At 45.3% G+C, this 16,761-nt stretch overlaps 1 protein-coding gene across 1 annotated transcript in view; it reads right to left on the reverse strand.

Annotated features, from left to right (window-relative positions):
* Nucleotides 1-5,072: 5,072 nt before the first annotated feature.
* pcp4b (Purkinje cell protein 4b) overlaps nt 5,073-16,761 on the reverse strand; it is a 99,443-nt gene continuing 87,754 nt past the window's right edge. The window contains exons 2-3 of the mRNA XM_041211890.1: nt 9,497-9,548; nt 5,073-5,414 (exon numbers count right to left, since the gene is read on the reverse strand). Of these exons, the coding sequence (XP_041067824.1) occupies nt 5,281-5,414; nt 9,497-9,548 (186 nt within the window). The 3' untranslated portion in view covers nt 5,073-5,280. The remainder of the gene's footprint in view (nt 5,415-9,496; nt 9,549-16,761) is intronic.

A 16,761-nucleotide genomic window follows, 5' to 3' on the forward strand; every position in this document is an offset into this window, starting at 1 on the left:
TTGACAAAAATGTCAATGATGGGGAAAATTGAATTTGCAGGAGATAGTTAAATTGCAAACCCAACGTCACTTTAAGTGATCCTCAGGTTTGCCGCCTCAGAGAAAATGGTGGGTAGCCGGACATCGGAGGGCAATTAAAAAGCTGTGGCCCCACATTCCTCCCATTTTGTCCTCCCAACATGGGCTTGCTCAGTGTCAGGAGGTGAAAATTCAGCCCTTTAATTAAATTGCACTCCCTTCAAGTTATCAGTCAGATAACTATTTATTTATTAGCTGAACAGCAGAATAGTACACCAAACTATCATTTCACTGTCCACAATACAAAGATGAAGGCGGGGGTGGGAATTAATAGGTAGGAGCTGTTTGATTGCAGAATTATAAATATAGAAATACATTAGTCCACTTACATCCCATCTAAATCACCCTCAGTCTGTTTTGATTAAAAAAGGGGAGTATTATCTGATTGATTTTCAGCCCCGAGGGCATTGCCAATTCAAACTCGGAATTACCTGCTGTTGTAAGAGAGTTACCTACCTGGCTGCTCATTGTATTGACTCTTCATTCCCTTTCCGTGTTGAACAAACAGCACAGCCATTCAGCCTAACTAGTTTAAGCCGGCATTTATGTTCCACTCAAGCCTCCTCCCATCCTTCCTCATCTAAACCTATCAGCATAACCCTCTATTCCCTTCTCCCTCATATGCTTGTCCAGCTTTCCATGAAATGCATCAATACTATTCAGTTTATGGGAGATGGCCTGGTATCTTTGCATCTCTATAATCCTTTCTATTATATCTAGGACAGTTTGTGTGATTGACTAGGTATTTATGGATTTTGAATTCACATTTTTAGCTGCTTTACAAGTGCAAAGATACTCTTGGACTGTTTTGAATATCCAATACATTTTGTTGAGTAAAAACCATTCAAAGATTTCAGTACAGGCTGGAGAGAGAAGGCATATAATTGAAATGCTCAAGATTATCATAGCAAAACCAAACAACCTACAACCTCAAAATGCTGAGCTCAAAAACGGCCTTTAGCATAAGCCTATGACACGGGAGAAGAAACAATCACATCATAAATTTAGTGGGACGTGGGCTTATTGTAAGATGTGCACTCAGCATTTCATCACATGCATTGCTGTGGGAAAAATAAAGCACAGACAAGCACAGCTTGTAACAACAACTTACATATGCATAGTGCCTTTAATGTAGGAAAACATTGTAGTAGTGGCAGATTTAAAGTAAAGTGTGTGAAGCTTATTTTCTGAAGAAGATGGTGGGATCATGGTGTCCCAGAAATGATCTATTTTCGTCACTTTATTTGGTGCATTTCCAAGGTTTTGAAGTCTGCTGTCATTCTGCCTTCCAAACTAACATATATTTTATCCTGGAACAGTGAATGATATTTTAAATGAAACATCTTCAAAGCAACTCTGCAGGAGCCATTTCCTTTCAGAGCAAATTAAGTCAAAGCACATAATGCTGACTCTGAATTGAAAGACTTTTTACAATGAGCACCTACAATAAAACCCTGGCTTTAAGTGCCCAGTAAACCAGGATTGCCAGCAGCAGACTGCCCAAGGCCTGCTGTTCATCTGCATGCGTCTGTGGGAGAGAGATATTCAACTGACAACCACTCCTTTCTCCAGCACAAAATATTTTGAATATCATGCCATGGTTTGCTGTGCCCCACCTGATCCTGAACTGCGCCACACACACCATATTGGTTCTGGAGCCTTGGAGTCATCCAAGGCAGCCACCTAAAACTCCTTAGGTTCCTTAAATGTGTTAATGCTAGTCCCCTGAATGTGAACTGCGGATACCAAGGGGCAGAACTTACACCGCATATGTTCCGTCCAGCTGTACCAAATGCTGTGCGGCCTAACCAGTGATCCTCAAAGAAACTACCAGGGGCTACTCAAAGCAAAAGGCTCAGGATATCATCAGTGCTTTTTTTTTTACAGGTGTCCCACATTTAATGCTTCTCACAGCGTCAATGGCCACCCCTCCCCTACCCCCAGAACTGGCCCACGTTGCTGGTTGTCTGCAGAGGACTTGGCTGATTTTCCAGGTTGTTGGTAACGTTTAAACAAAATGCCCAATTTGGTTTAAGCCTCAGGGAGCATGGATTAGCAAGTGGAACCAGCATCATCCTGCTGACTTGAATTTCTTGGCCTGTGTAAAAGATATTAAAGTGACCAGGGAACGAAATGTTGTAATGATTTTATTTTTTGCAAACATATTAGGAGACAAAATTCATTCACTTGGCCACTCAGACTTAAGACGATGTTCTGGAGCTAAGCGCGTCCTGAGAGACAACCTGCATGACCCACGGGACGTAACATCATTGCAAAGTTTGTGGCCAACGGCACTGCCTCCCTCAGGGGAATTAACGTTGAGTCTGCATAGCCCTGTATGAATTTCCCCATCATTATGTTTGCGCATTATTTATTAGGAAGGCAATTTGAGGCTTTGTGGCTCAGTTGGTCACCTGTCAAAAGGTTCTGGGTTCAAGTCCCACTCCAGGGGGAGAATTTTTCAGCCAGCGTGTGGGGGTGGGCCCGATGCATAAAATGACGGGCGACGAGGTCCTGACATCATCGCGCAGCCCCGCGATATTTCGTTCAGCGGGCGTGCAGCCGATATGTAAACAGCCTATCAAGGCCATTAAGAGATTAATTGAAATACTCATTAACGCTGCCCATCCAACATCACAGTTGGCGGGCAGGCAAAAAGGCCAAGCGGCCTTTCCGTTTTTTAGGAAACCTCATCCACGAGCGGGTGAAGTTTCCTAAAGTTTTTATTAAATATAAATTAAAAAATTTCATAAATATAAAAACATGCCCCAACTCATATGACACAGTCACATGAGGGAACATGCTTAAATAAATTTTTAAACCTTTTATTTAGTAATTTTAATATCGATTCGATCTCCCTGAGGCATGCGCGAAAGAGAGCTAGCCCTGACTCTCCCTCCTCCCCCCGCTCGCACAGGAGCTACCGGTCACGTCTTACGCTGGGCGGGCCTTAATTGGCCCGCCTACATAAAATGGCGGCATGGAGCCAATCGTGGGCGGTGATCGGCTCCACATCTGCCCCCCCACCCAGGAGTTAAGTGCAATAATCGAGGGTGACGCTGAGAGAGTTACTGTCTTTCAGATGAAATTTTAAACCCAGGCCCTGTCCACCCTCTCAGGTGGATGCAAAAGATCCCATGGCACTGTTTAGAAAATCAGGGACGTTTTTATCTCTCACAAAAAAACAACAAATTATCTGGTCACTATTTCACGACTGTCTGAGGGAGTTTGCTGTGTGCAAATTGGTTGCCATGTGTCCTACATTGCAACAATGAATATGCCTCAAAAGTACTTCATAGGCTGTAAAACGTTGTCATGGAAGATGTTATTTCAACACTTGTTTCTTTTTCTAGAGGTGCCAACTCTGATTGGGTGTTTTCCTGAAGGTTTCAGCACATGACTCCCGCCTCCAACCCTCCTTCCCAATCAAACAATACGTTTTCCCCATCACCAATATCTTTATAACTAGTAAACAAGGATGTTCAAAGAAAGATGAAGAAAAGAGACACATACAATCTGCATTAATGCCCCTATGATTTTTATTCTGAGTTGTCCCACGTCCTGGAGATGAATTTTTAATTCCTGGAGATGCCAGGACAATCCTGGAGAGATGGCAACACCAACTTTGCAAAAAATAGTGAAAACATCAGTATAAGTCTCAGAACCCCATGTACTGTAAGTGTATTTTGGCATATTCAGTCCCTGTAAATCAGCGTCCTTGCTCTTTTACAGTGCGATTCTTGCTGGTTTATACCAGTAACTTTATGCTAAGTTATGCGGTATGGAGGCTATCCAGTTAGTTCAGGGTGAACCGTGACCCCTCTCGTCACAGTTTAATGTGGTGATTAGAAACTTAAGATTTAAACTCCTACTAATATCTCAAGGTCACTTCTGGCTGGTTATTTCCACAATCATTCAGATGACAATTCTTAGCTCCTCATGCAGCCATTGTTAACATAAGCAGTATTTTTAAAAAATTAATTGTACCCTTTCAAAGGCAACTTGCCATGGTATGAAATTAACTTGTAATTAACCTCAATAAGCATATTACTAAAGAAAAACATTTTAAATGTAGAAAAGGACAAGTATTTAATGGGAGAGGCATAAAGGTATGTTATTTGGGAAATTCAACACACATTGTGTGGAAACAGACACCGTCTGTAGGCAAAGGTCGACTATTTAAGTATAGCTAGATTTTGGTGAAATGAAATTGTGACATATTCAAACACTAAAAGGGTTTTATGTTTTGTAATAGTCTAGAAGGGTGTATGAAGTCAGAAGGTATCTGTGGGCACCAGGTGGCAATGCCAGTAGGTAGCAGAGACCAGGTGGTTGTAAATATTGAGAGGTGGGAGAGGTCAGGAAACTGCAGAGACAAGGAACTGACAGAGGTCAGATGCTGCAAAGGGCAGAATGTAACAGGTCACCCCTCAGACTTCTCCTTTCCAGAGAAAAGAACATTAATGATTTGTTAATTATACTATTAGAATACACAGGCATTGTTTAATTAAGTACTTTGAGCACATATAAATAGGGGACAGCTGGGACATGGGGGATATGTGTGTGTGAGGGGAGAGCTATAAGAATGAACAAAGTCAATAAACTCTCTCAATAAACACAGTTCTACTTCCTCAGCTATCTCTTTAAGAAACCTGGACCATGCAGGTTGTGATGCAGCCACTTCCAGTGCTGCTTAAAAGGATCATTAGCTGCAGTAAGGGAAAGCTGGGAGCCTGAAACATTAACTCTCTCTCCATGGCCACCGCAGGACCTGTTGAGCGTTTCCAGCACTTTTTGTTTTAATTTCAGATTTCTGGCGCCTCGCAGTGACTCACGTATGAGGTTTGATCCCTTTCTATGAGGTAGCAAGTCCACATGGGAGCCACCCTCCAGCAATAGTTTGCACCTTCAGGAGAGAGGGAAGATTGGCAATTACATTTGTTGTGCTATTTGCAGCTTCTGTAGCATTGAGAAGGAAGATCACTGAAAATGTGTCAGGTACAACACTGACTTTATTAATGTATGAATAATAATAGGAATAGGTTACCAGTGAATGACTAAGGGTAGAATTACAGAAGAACTTTCAGGAGTTTATTCAATACACACACACCGACTGTTTTTTTTTACTGCATGCACCAACAGAAGAGAGCTATGAGGGAGTTGTCTGGTTGCGTGCTGTCTTCTCAGCACCCTAAGGAAAGCCTAAGAAGGATCCTGCTTTTTCTTCTGGAATTTTCTGAACTGACTCTGAATAGCGACAGCAGCCTTCTCTGTCTCAGGGGCATCCAGATCGATGTCAAATTCTTCAGCATCCTCCTTTGAAGCTCTGGCTGCGTCTACAAGACAAGAAAAATGCGAGATCAGCTTTAGTTGCTTGTGGGTTTTATCACTCCCATTACGGCAGCAACCCAATCTAGTTTTCTCCTTCCCTCGAGGAACTAAGTCACAATGGGGTGCCTCCACAGCTAGCCGACTCTGACTGGGAGATGGGGGTGCAGAAGAGGGGGAATCGGGTGTGAAGCTGACCCTGCCCTTGCTGGGCACGTGCCCACATGCACTTCGCCGGAGAGGCAGCCTGAGCTAGCTGTTCCCTCTTTCACCCTGAGGGCAATGGGACCTGTTATAGTTTCCTCACTACATGAGGCTGGTGAGCCGAAGGCACCTGCTGGGTAGCTGGCTGGCAGAGAGGATTTTATAACTGGGCCACTACTAGAGTCCCTAGAGAAGGTCCAAGAAGAGGATCGAGGATAAAGGATCAAGAGGGAGGTCGATGTTGATCAGGAGGGAACACTGGGGAGGGAAACAAGCATATGGGAGGAAGGGCTGTGATCATGGGAGAGGGAGAGAGATGGGGGACAGTAATGACGAGGGGGTCAGTGATCGGGAGGGGGAGGAGATCAGTGACAGGGAATGGGAGAGGGACTGTGAGGGGGAGGGCTGTCAATGAGAGGGCTAGGGAGGTGGGAAAGGGAATGGGAGTGATCAGGAAAAGAACATATGTCTTTGGTCACAGCCTTTCTCTGTCCCTTCAAGATTGTTAGGTCTCATGCAGATCACGTTTTCCTGAACCTGCCTGTCTCGTTGATGGCTGCATTCACGATAGCCCAACTTTGCAAAGGGAGCCTTGAAAGTGGTGTTAGGTTTCCGATTTGTATATTGCTAATCTAGCAATGGCTGCTGTACAGTTTTTTTACTGCCTTTACCAATATGGCAGGAAGGGTACACTCTAAGTAAGTAAGTAAGCTTGAAGCCCATGCTTAGGACTAGTTTTGCACTTGAACATTTCAAGGTGATGGAGGGTAGAAAACCCATCCTTAGAGTTTTTTTAAGCTAGGCACAGATGCTATAATCAATCGCCAGTGTCTGATTGTTGAACAGTGGCAGGCACAGCCTGTATACTCATCAAATGGCTTCGCTGAAAGTGCTGGTTCAGTGAATTAATTTCCATGTGTTGAATAATAATCGACCGCACTGAGAGATATTGAATTTACTGCTCTAGGATGAAGGACATGTGACATTCCTGTGACATATAATTTCAGAGCTCTCACCAAGATTTTTCTATTCACAGTTTCAATAATGATTTCCTTTACTTTCTCCCCTTCCTCACTGTCAACTCTGATGATCGTAGCATTCAGTTTCTAGGCTGAGGATTGTGCTGCAATAGCTTCCTCCTCCTCGTCTTCCAGTCAGTGGAGAACATTCCTCTATGTTACTCAGAAATGGCCCCACCCAACTCACCTGTACCCCATCCTGCACCCTCACTATATTGTAACCAAGATGTGTCACACTCTCTCCTATGCTAGATCATTCTTACCCAGAATCTCAAAACTGTCCATCTCTCAACCGTTCTTACTCCTTACAAACCACAGTCATGTAATGATCTGGCAAGACATTATTAAATTTCATATTAAATTCTCACTTTGCCATGATATTCATAATTCATATCATTAGATAATTTAGAGCTTTTTATGAAAGCACTGACTTATCAGGAGTTGAGCGTGTTAGCTACTGGACAAGGTGGGCATGGGGAGGCAAGGGACAAGATGCTGAATTTTATTCTTGAATCATGTTCCATTCATATCTTCTTCAACACCAAATCCAAATAAGTGCTGTGCAGTGAGAGCACTGCTCAGGAACTCTGGTCCCACCATGGGACAATCAACTCAACGAAGGGAAATCGGGAACCCTATTCATTGATCCCTGCTGGAAGCGCATGTGGGTTGGTGTGGAGGGGAGGGGCTGGCAGTGGTGAGGCTGCTCCATGATACCTCCCTGTTGACATTCTACTGGCACTCAGTGCCTGGACTCAGGCATGAGTTGAATTTTTGTTTAGTACTAGATGTCTCCAAGGACCAGGATACGAAACCCCAACGAGGAGTCAACATCATCTAGGGAGGAGAAGATGAGAGGAAAAGAAGTGACAGAAAAACAAGAAAAATATCGAATGTTCCAAGTTTCCCTTTCGGGTGAGTGGTTGATTATATGCTAAACACAGTTTGTTTCTTTTTAATGAAGATAATAACCAGTTAAGTAGATGGGTTTTAATGTAGATAAATATAAGGTTCTTCACAATGGAACAGGAAAATGAAGGTGGAAAAGCAAAGGCGGGAATGGGAGAGTCAAGGTTAAGCTGTGATCAACAAGACTATTCCTGTACTGGGGAGCATCTGTGGGACAACACACTGAAGTTGTATCTCGATCTTCCAACCTCATGCACCTCATTGCCGTGGTCACATGTGGAATACTGGGGGAGATTTTCAATTTGCCTGGTCAGCAGAATCTGGCTGGTGGAGTATTTGTTGGGTATAGCTTATTTACACCAACAGTGCAGCCATGCAGATTCCTGTTTCAGTTGGCAGTTGTGCCTGTCATTTTAGCATGCCCAGGTCTATTGTAGACTGATTGATAGAAATTGGTCACTACAATTAGTCAACAATTCCATTATCATGGTATCATGAGGATGGTAGAAGGTGGATGAGATACACATTGGTCTTTTATTGGCTAGCAACTTCTATATTCCTAGAAAACTACCATTTTTAAAATAATCATTAATAAGATGTGGGAATCGCTGGTAAGGTCTGCACTTATAGCCCATCCCCAAGTGCCCTACAAAAGGTGATGGTGAGCTGCCTTCTTGTGCAGCTGTTCTAGCACCACAGTGCTGTTAGGTGGGCTCAAGGCTGGCATCTGCAGTGGCATGGATCTCTGCTGAGTTGGAGATTTCACACAACATTCCTGGTTAAAGATGGTTATGAAAGCTTCAGACTTGCCTTTTTTCCATTTATGTGCTGGGCTCCGCAATCACTGAGGATTGGGATGTTCATGGAGCATCCTCCCACACTGGGATTATTGGGCTTGGTGCAGGAAAGTGGAGTTGAAGTAGAAGATCAGCCATGATCTTACTGAATAACGGAGCAGGCTCAAAGGGCCAAATGGCCTACTCCTGCTTTTTATGTTTTCAGGTTAGTTTTTTAATTATCCGCTACCATTTACGATTGGATGTGACAGGACTACAGAGTTTTGATCTGATCCACTGGTTGTGGTATCGCTTGACTCTCTATAGCATGTTGCTTTCACTGTTTAGCATGCATGAAGTTCTTTGTTGTAGCTTCAGCAAGTTGGCACCTCATTTCTAGTTATGTCTGGTGCTGCTCTCGGCACACCTTATTGAACCAGAGCTGATTCTCTGGCTTGATGGTAATGGTAGAGTGAGGGTTATGTCAGGTCATGAGACTACAGATTGTGGTCAAATACATTTCTGCTGCTGCTGATGGCCCACAGTGCCTCGTGGATGCTCAGTTTTGAGCAGCTAAATCTGTTCTGAATCCATCCAATTTAGAACAGTGATAGTGTAACATGATAAATGGTATCAGGATTTTGCTTTCATAAGGACTATGCAGTGTTCACTCCTATCTGTCTTGGACAGATGCATCTCTGAGAAGTAAATTGCTGAGGGTGAGGTCTAGTAGGTTTTTCCCACATGTATAGTAACCTCACCATCTGCTGTAGGCACAGCATGGTAGATATGTCCTTTAGGACTCGGTCAGCTGAGTCAGTAGTGGTGTTACCGAGCCTCTCTTGGTGATGGACATTGAAGTCCCCCACCCAGAGTACAGTCTGTACCCTTGCTACCCAACTGGCCCAGTTACATAACCACTATGCTACCATACCCCAGTTAGATACCACTCCTATAACACAACCATTATGTTACCTCCTTGTATACCACAAGAACTTTCTTTGTCAACATTTCAAATTATATTAGTCTCTTCTTGAGTCTTCACTGAATCTTCACAAACTGCTTGTTTCCCAGGAATTACATGAGGAAAAGTCCAGTAATGAAGAACTTTGAGCTCTTTGGGCATTGCTATTCCCTATTACCTGAGTGTGGATAGTGGTATAAAAATGAAAAAATATTTACCTTTGCCGTCAGATGTCTTCTCTTTCCCATATTTTGCTCCAGTGTTTTTTCTCTGGAAAGGAAAGGGAAATATTAATTGAGTTTTGTATGCAGTTTTCTTGCACCGGTTAGATCCATTTTAATCTTTGGAATACCCTGCTAATTGCTAATGTCTTCCAGCACCCATTGTATCAACTTCAGTGAGGAAAGTTGGACACTCCAGTCCTGGCACGTCTCTTCAGATGTTGTCAAATGTGTCCTATTACCAACTGACAAAGGGAAATTTAAAGAAATTGGCATGAGTCAAGACCTCAGAGAAGATTGTTTCCTCCACTTTTATTTGTTCATGGGACATGGGCATCACTGGCTAAGCCAGTATTCAGTGCCCATCCCTAATTACCCTTTGGTCTGGAGTCACATGTAGGCTAGACCAGGTAAGGATGGCAGGTTGCCTTCCCTAAAGGGCATTAGTGAACCAGATGGGGTTTTACAACAATCAGCAATGGCTTCTTGGTGGTCATTAGATTTTTAATTTCTTATTGAATTCAAATTTCAACATCTGCCATGGTGGGATTCAAACCCAGGCCTCCAGATCATTACCCAGAATACTAGCCCAGTGATAACACCACTACGCCACTGCTTCCCCAAATGAAAGTGGCTTCAGAGGGAAGCAGATCATCAGCATGAAGAGTCATACATTCAGTCCTTATTTTTATTCTGTTCTGAAGTCCTAAGTCCATATTTACAGCAGAAGCTGTCAATGTAAACCTGTCACACTACAATACGCCTTCCCATCAGGGGTGGCAGTAGAGCATGTAATTAGAGTGTGACAGGTTTACACAAACAGTCTCGTTTCAGTTCCTGATCACTGTGCACTGAAGCCTGCTGGAGTGTGTTTGCTTCAAGGCGATTTAGGCAGGTCGAGTGAGTGGGCAAATACATGGCAGATGCAGTATAATATGGATAAGTGTGAAGTTATCCGCTTCAGCAGGAGAAAAAGAATGGTAGAGTATTATTGAAATGGTGATAGATTGGGAAATATTGATGTACAAAGGGTCCTACCTGGGTGTCCTTGTACTCCAATCACTGAAAGCAAGCGTGCAGGTGCAGCAAGCAGTTAAAAATGCAAGTGGTGTGTTGGCCTTCATTGCGAGAGGACTTGAGTACAGGAGCAAGGATGTCTTACTGCAGCTGTACAGGGCCTTGGTGAGATGACACCTGGAGTATTGTGTGCAGTTTTGGTCTCCCTACCTAAGAAAGGATATACTTGCCATAGAAAAAGGATATACTTGCCATAGAAGGAGTGCAGCGAAGGTTCACCAGACTGATCCCTGGGATGGCAGGATTGTCATATGAGGAGAGATTGGGCTGCCTGTGCCTTCATTCAGTGGAGTTTAGGAGAATGAGAGGAGATCTCATTGAAATATATAAAATTCTGACAGGGATGGACAGACTGGATGAAGAGATGCTATTTCCTCTGGCTGGGGGGCCTAGAAAAGGGGTCACAGTCTCAGGGTGCAGGGTAGACCATTTAGGGCTGAGATGAGGAGTGAACCTATGGAATTCGCTACCACAGAGGCTGTCGAGGCCAAGTCACTGAATATATTTAAGAAGGAAATAGATAGATTCCTGGATTCTAAAGGTGTCAAGGGGTATGGGGAGAGAGCGGGACTATGGTGTTGAGATAGAAGATCAGCCACGATCATATTGAATGGCAGAGCAGGCTCGAAGGGCCGAATGACCTACTCCTGCTCCTATTTTCTATGTTTCTATGGAAGCCAGATGTTGAGTAAGTTCCTCCTGCTACATGGTAAAATAGCTTGCCAACATTGCAGGCTTACACTGCATGTTAGAATCCTATCATTGTCCATGATTAGCCATCTGAATGCTGCAGCAATTACTATCTGCCTTTATTTCCTGATCCTCCCAACCATTCTGTCAATGAGTACTCATGCATTATGAGAGACCCTGGAGTATAATTACTGCAATGTTCTTACTCCCTTAAAGGCGCTGTCTGGTCTTCAGTTGCATGTGTCCTAGCTCTCAACCATGGTTCCAGGAAAATTCCGAGCTACTTGTCGTCAGCGTTTGAAGAAGCCTGAACTACTAACTTCAGGAAAAGTTTGGTAAGCAAGAGTTGGAGTAAGGGGAATAAAACTGAAGCTATTATCCTGGGAAAAGTCCAAATGCTTCCACACAAAAGGGGAGGAAGGATCAGGAAAGAGGCTTTTCAGGCCAGTCTAACACCATTCTGAGTAGTTGATCCAAGGGTACTATTAGTTGAAAATACGTGAGACTTACCCCCCTGTCACCTTTTGCCTGGGAAATGGGGCATTCCCTTTGGAGACACAGGATGAAGCCTAATTCTAGAATATACTTAGGAGGGTTCTTTGAAAATTATTTTTTGTATTGCAGGTCAGCAAGAGGGTTAGGAAGAGGGAAAGGGGGAGAAATTGGATAAGGCCTGAAAATGGGCATGGGGGTCATGATGGGCAACATATGATTACCTCGCACCCGTTCCTTCCCAGGCAAGCTGCACACAGACTTCATGTTGCTTAGCTGGTAATTTTAACCATGCAGACCAGCACTAATCATGGTTCGGTAAGGGGGTCCCAGTTTGTGTGAGGCCAGCACTGTTAAAGTTACCCTGCACTACTTAAAACCAGCCTGCACCCTTTAACAGGAAGGTGCATTCTGGCCACAGCAGGTCCTTCCTCTGAGGGAAAGTTGTCCAAGCAGGGAGAACTCAACCATATAGATAAAAAGCAAAATACTGGGGATGCTGGAAATCTGAAACAAAAACAGAAAATGCTGGAAAAACTCAGCAGGTCCAGCAGTGTCTGTGGAGAGAGAAACAGAGTTAACCTTTCTGTATGGACTTGAAACGTTAACTCTGTTTCTCTCTCCAGAGATGCTGCTAAATCTGCTGAGTTTTTCCAGCATTTTCTGCTTTTGTTTGAGAACTCAACAATAATGCCTTAACAGGACAGAGAGCATACATCTTGGATAGCTGGCACCGAAGGCCCTGGTGTAGGAGGTGAACATGGTAGAGACAAAGAAACCCTCCAGACGGACATTAAGAAGGCTATAGGACAGATCATTGCTAATTTCAATGCCAGCTGCGTAATCCTGAGGAGCTGGATGTAGTGTCACAAGAAGTTCCCTGACCTCATCCAAGTGCTCAAGGTATTTTTTATTCATTTAGGATGTGGCCATGTCAGCATTTATTGCCCATCCCTAATTGCCCTTGAGAAGGCGGTGGTGAGCTGCCTTCTTGAACCACTGCAGTTCCTGTGGTGTAAGTGCACCCACAGTCCTGTTAGGAAGTGAGTTCCAGGGTTTTGACCCAGCAACAACAAAGGAACAGCGATATATTTCCACATCAGGATGGTGAGTGACTTGGAGGGGAACTTCCAGGTGGTGGTGTTCCCATCTATCTGCTTCCCTTGTCCTTCTAGGTGGTAGTGGTTGTGGGTTTGGAAGGTGTTGCCTAAGGAGCCTTGGTGAGTTTCTGCAGCACCTTGTAGATGGTACACACTGCTGCCACTGTTCACAGGTGACAGAGGGAGTGAATATTTGTGGATGGGGTGCCAATCAAACGGGCTGCTATATCCTAGATGGTGTCAAGCTTCTTAAGTGTTGTTGGAGTTACACTCATCCGGGCAAGTGGAGAATATTCCACCACACTCTTGACTTGTGCCTTGTAGATGGCAGACAGGAGGTGAGTTACTCGTCACAGGATTCCTAGACTCTGACTTGCTCTTGTAGCCACAGTACTTATATGGCTAGTCCAGTTCAGTTTCTGGTCAATGGTAACTCCCAGGATGTTGATAGTGAGGGATTCAGTGATGATAATGCCATTGAATGTCAAGGGCCAATGGTTAGATTCTCTCTTGTTGGAGATGATCATTGTCTGGCACTTGTGTGGCGCGAATGTTACTTGTCACTTGTCAGACCAAACCTGGATATTGTCCAGATTGTTTTGCATTTGGACATGGACTGCTTCAGTATCTGAGGAGTCACAAATGATGCTGAACATTGTCCAATCATCAGCGAGCATCCCCACTCTTGACCTTATGACGGAAAGAAGGTCATTGATGAAGCAGCTGAAGATAGTTGGGCCGAGGACACTATCTTGAGGTCAGTGAATACATCTTCAAATGCTATCTCCTACCAACTGTATACCAGCATCATACACTGCTCCATTCAACACATGACTCATATTTCACACATCTCACCTCACCCTCTGCTGCAAGCCTCACGAGCACATCTCATAGCTTGCACACGATCATCTATTCAATTCTTTGTCACTCAAACACACTGCATCACACTCACTGCCATGCTTTCTTCTCACTTGCAAGAGAAGGCAACTGTAGTCAGCAGCACCTTATTGGCAGGGCCAAGAATGGCTGCATGTCGTCATCCCATTAGAGGAGACTGTGTTCACCATCATTGGAGTAGTCAGAGTAGCTGGAGGCTGATGATGATGATGCCATCAATCTCACACTCACAGCCACCAATTTAGGTACTGACATGGTGCTTACATTAGGGTGCAGCATAGAGGCGGGATCTGCAAATGGTGAGTCACTGGGCACAAGTGTCACACTGCCAGAGAAGGGGAGAAAGGGTTGCACTCTCCGGTATTCTGCAGGGCAAGGTTACACATGCGTTCTGCTGCTGAGGACTTAGGTAAGGACCCTGGTTGGGTGGTGTACAGAAGAAGGCTGATGTGCATGCACCTTGAAATCTTGATGCACTGGCTAGCATGCCAGAAAGCTTGCTGTCACTGTCAAGGAGCATGAAGGAATCCAGCACCAACTTGGCACAAGGCTTTAGCAGAGCTTAGGGCCTCTACTTACCTTTGAAGTGGTGGCCAACTCATCTGCCTGCTTATGAACCCAAAGGTAATGCAGCATCTAATGGCAGATGTCTCAGATTCTATTGCAGTGCATCTAGGTGCTGCAGTGGAAATTCAGACTGAGGTCATGCCATTTCAGCTTGTTGCCATGCAAGGTCAGCCTGTTTACATCATTGCCGCTAATACCAGTGTTCAAAGGGACTTGCATAGTCTCACAGTGGTCCAGCAAGCTGTCCTCCATGGAGCCAAGGCCCTTGTGTTGTCCATTAATCCAGATTACTGCCACCATGTCAAGGTGGTGCAGTGTGAAGTCAGACCTCTGAGTCTAGAACTGCTTAAAGTCATCCTGCAAGGCCATCTGCAGTCCCCCTCAATGAAAGTCAGCAACCTTCCACAAGCCATTCTGCAGTCACTGGGGTATTGGGATTGCATTCACTAATACCTCCATTGGAAGAGACAGCCACTGTGGTTGTTGCTTCTTTCTTGCCCTTATACTTCTTCTTCCTCTTCCATTTCCCCCTCTTCTTCTTGATGATACGGCTGCTGCAGAGCCACATTATGGTGCCAATAAATCGTGGATGTAAGAAGTGGAAATGTTTCTCATTGAGGTAGCCATACATAGATTGTATATTTTGGAAGGAGCAGTCTTGATGGTGTTACGACTGTGAGACTTTATTAGGTGGTTATGTTTTAAACTGTCTCTTTTAATTTAAGGTAAAACAAAATGTGCTAAAATGAGGAATGGTAGCCGTGCTGAACCCTGCCCGGAAACAGGCCGATGCGATTTGGTTGCCATGGGGACAGAGGGCCAGGTTGAAACTCATAGAAATTCAAATGCTAGCTTTCACACCTTGACACAAAAGAGGGGAAGCTGGCTTAGTTGAACACAGATTCGCAGTCTCAGTCAGACAGGCTGATATGGGAGAAGAAGACCAAAAACAGTGGCCTCGCTGTCCTACTGGAGGGGATGGCTGCCAGGAGGGACGCCCTTGTCCCCAGACATGGGAGGAGGAGGCCATCGTACATCACGACAAGGGCATGGGAGGAGTTGGCAGTGCTGGTGGGCAGCCATGACGTGGTGCAGCACACATGGGTGCAGTGCCAGAAGTGGTTCAATGACCTGCTGCATTCAGGAAGGGTGAGTACCGCGTTGGCATGGGTCAGTGTGCGGAAGTGTTAAGGTGTGGCCGTCTCCCTTTGGTGCTGGAGTCTGAGTGCCAACTGTCGATAACGCCAGAGCTGGCCAAAGGGGTGAGCCCTGACTGCTTGGACTGAGTGCCTTGTGGCTCGAGGGCCACGACTCTGATGTGCCCTGGGAGGTGTTCCTCAGCTGGGGTTGGCCAGGCTGCAATGGTGCTGCAGGTAGAGAGTGGACTAATCAATGCTCCTCTGTCCTTTCAGGAGAAGACAACCCATAACCAGCAGAGAGGGCACGTATCAGGTGGAGGGCTGCCCAAAGTGAGACACCCTCGAGATCTCAGGTCGGCACGCTCCACGTCCAATTGGGCGTGGAGAGGCGGGGGTGCCAAATGAAGGTAAAAGTGCAGTGCACAGAGGTGAGACTTTCGACTTGTGCAACTATTCTTATATAGTCTCTTCATTAATTTGAGCCTCAAACCTTGAGTCCCCATTGATCATTGAAAGATGATGGCATCTGGTGATGCAGATCTCCATTGTCTCACCTGGGTGCCTGGCATGCACAGTGATGGTGTGAGGACTTCAGCTAATGACATGTCCTTGTTCTCCCTGTTAGGTTTTCTAGCAAGCTCTGCAGACCCCAAAGGACCACCCCTGATGCAAGAGGACCACTGGGCTTCAGTAGCACCTGTCTCACACCTGCTTTCTGAAGCAGGCACCAGCGCAGATACCAGCATCTTGGTGATGAGATGGCATTGACGAGGGCACTTCACACTCGCTCGAGGTGCAGGCGGAGCCAGATAGTGCCCAAGGGACCAGGACAATGCTCAGTTGAAGACTGATGATGAGCCTCTGGAGTCGGCCATTAGGTGGCAGATGCTGAATGTCCAGCACCTTGTGCGGGAGGATCTGGCAGAGATCCATGAGGGTATGCATGCCGTCGTCTCTGTGATGGAGGAGTCCATGCAGACCGTGAGCATTGCATTGACCCTCATGGCAGAGCGCACTGCCTTCTCCTTTCAGAGAGTGACGACTCTCATGGAGAAGCAGCTCCAGGGGCAGAATGAGGGGTTCCTGGGGTTGCCTTCGGACCTGCAAGCCCTCACACAGGCAATGACCTCAGGTGGTCATCCCAACTAGGTGCCCGTCCATCAATGGTAAGCAGGGAGGTCCAGAGCAACCTCACGTTGGTGCATGACGTGCTTGTAGTCTCTGCAGGCTCCTCTCAGGGTGCTCTGGATAATGACAGCAGCTCCTCCGGCCCTCTGCCAGTAACCGTGACATCCAGAGA

This window comes from Carcharodon carcharias, chromosome 18 (genome assembly GCF_017639515.1).
Source record: "Carcharodon carcharias isolate sCarCar2 chromosome 18, sCarCar2.pri, whole genome shotgun sequence".
Taxonomy (NCBI): domain Eukaryota; kingdom Metazoa; phylum Chordata; class Chondrichthyes; order Lamniformes; family Lamnidae; genus Carcharodon; species Carcharodon carcharias.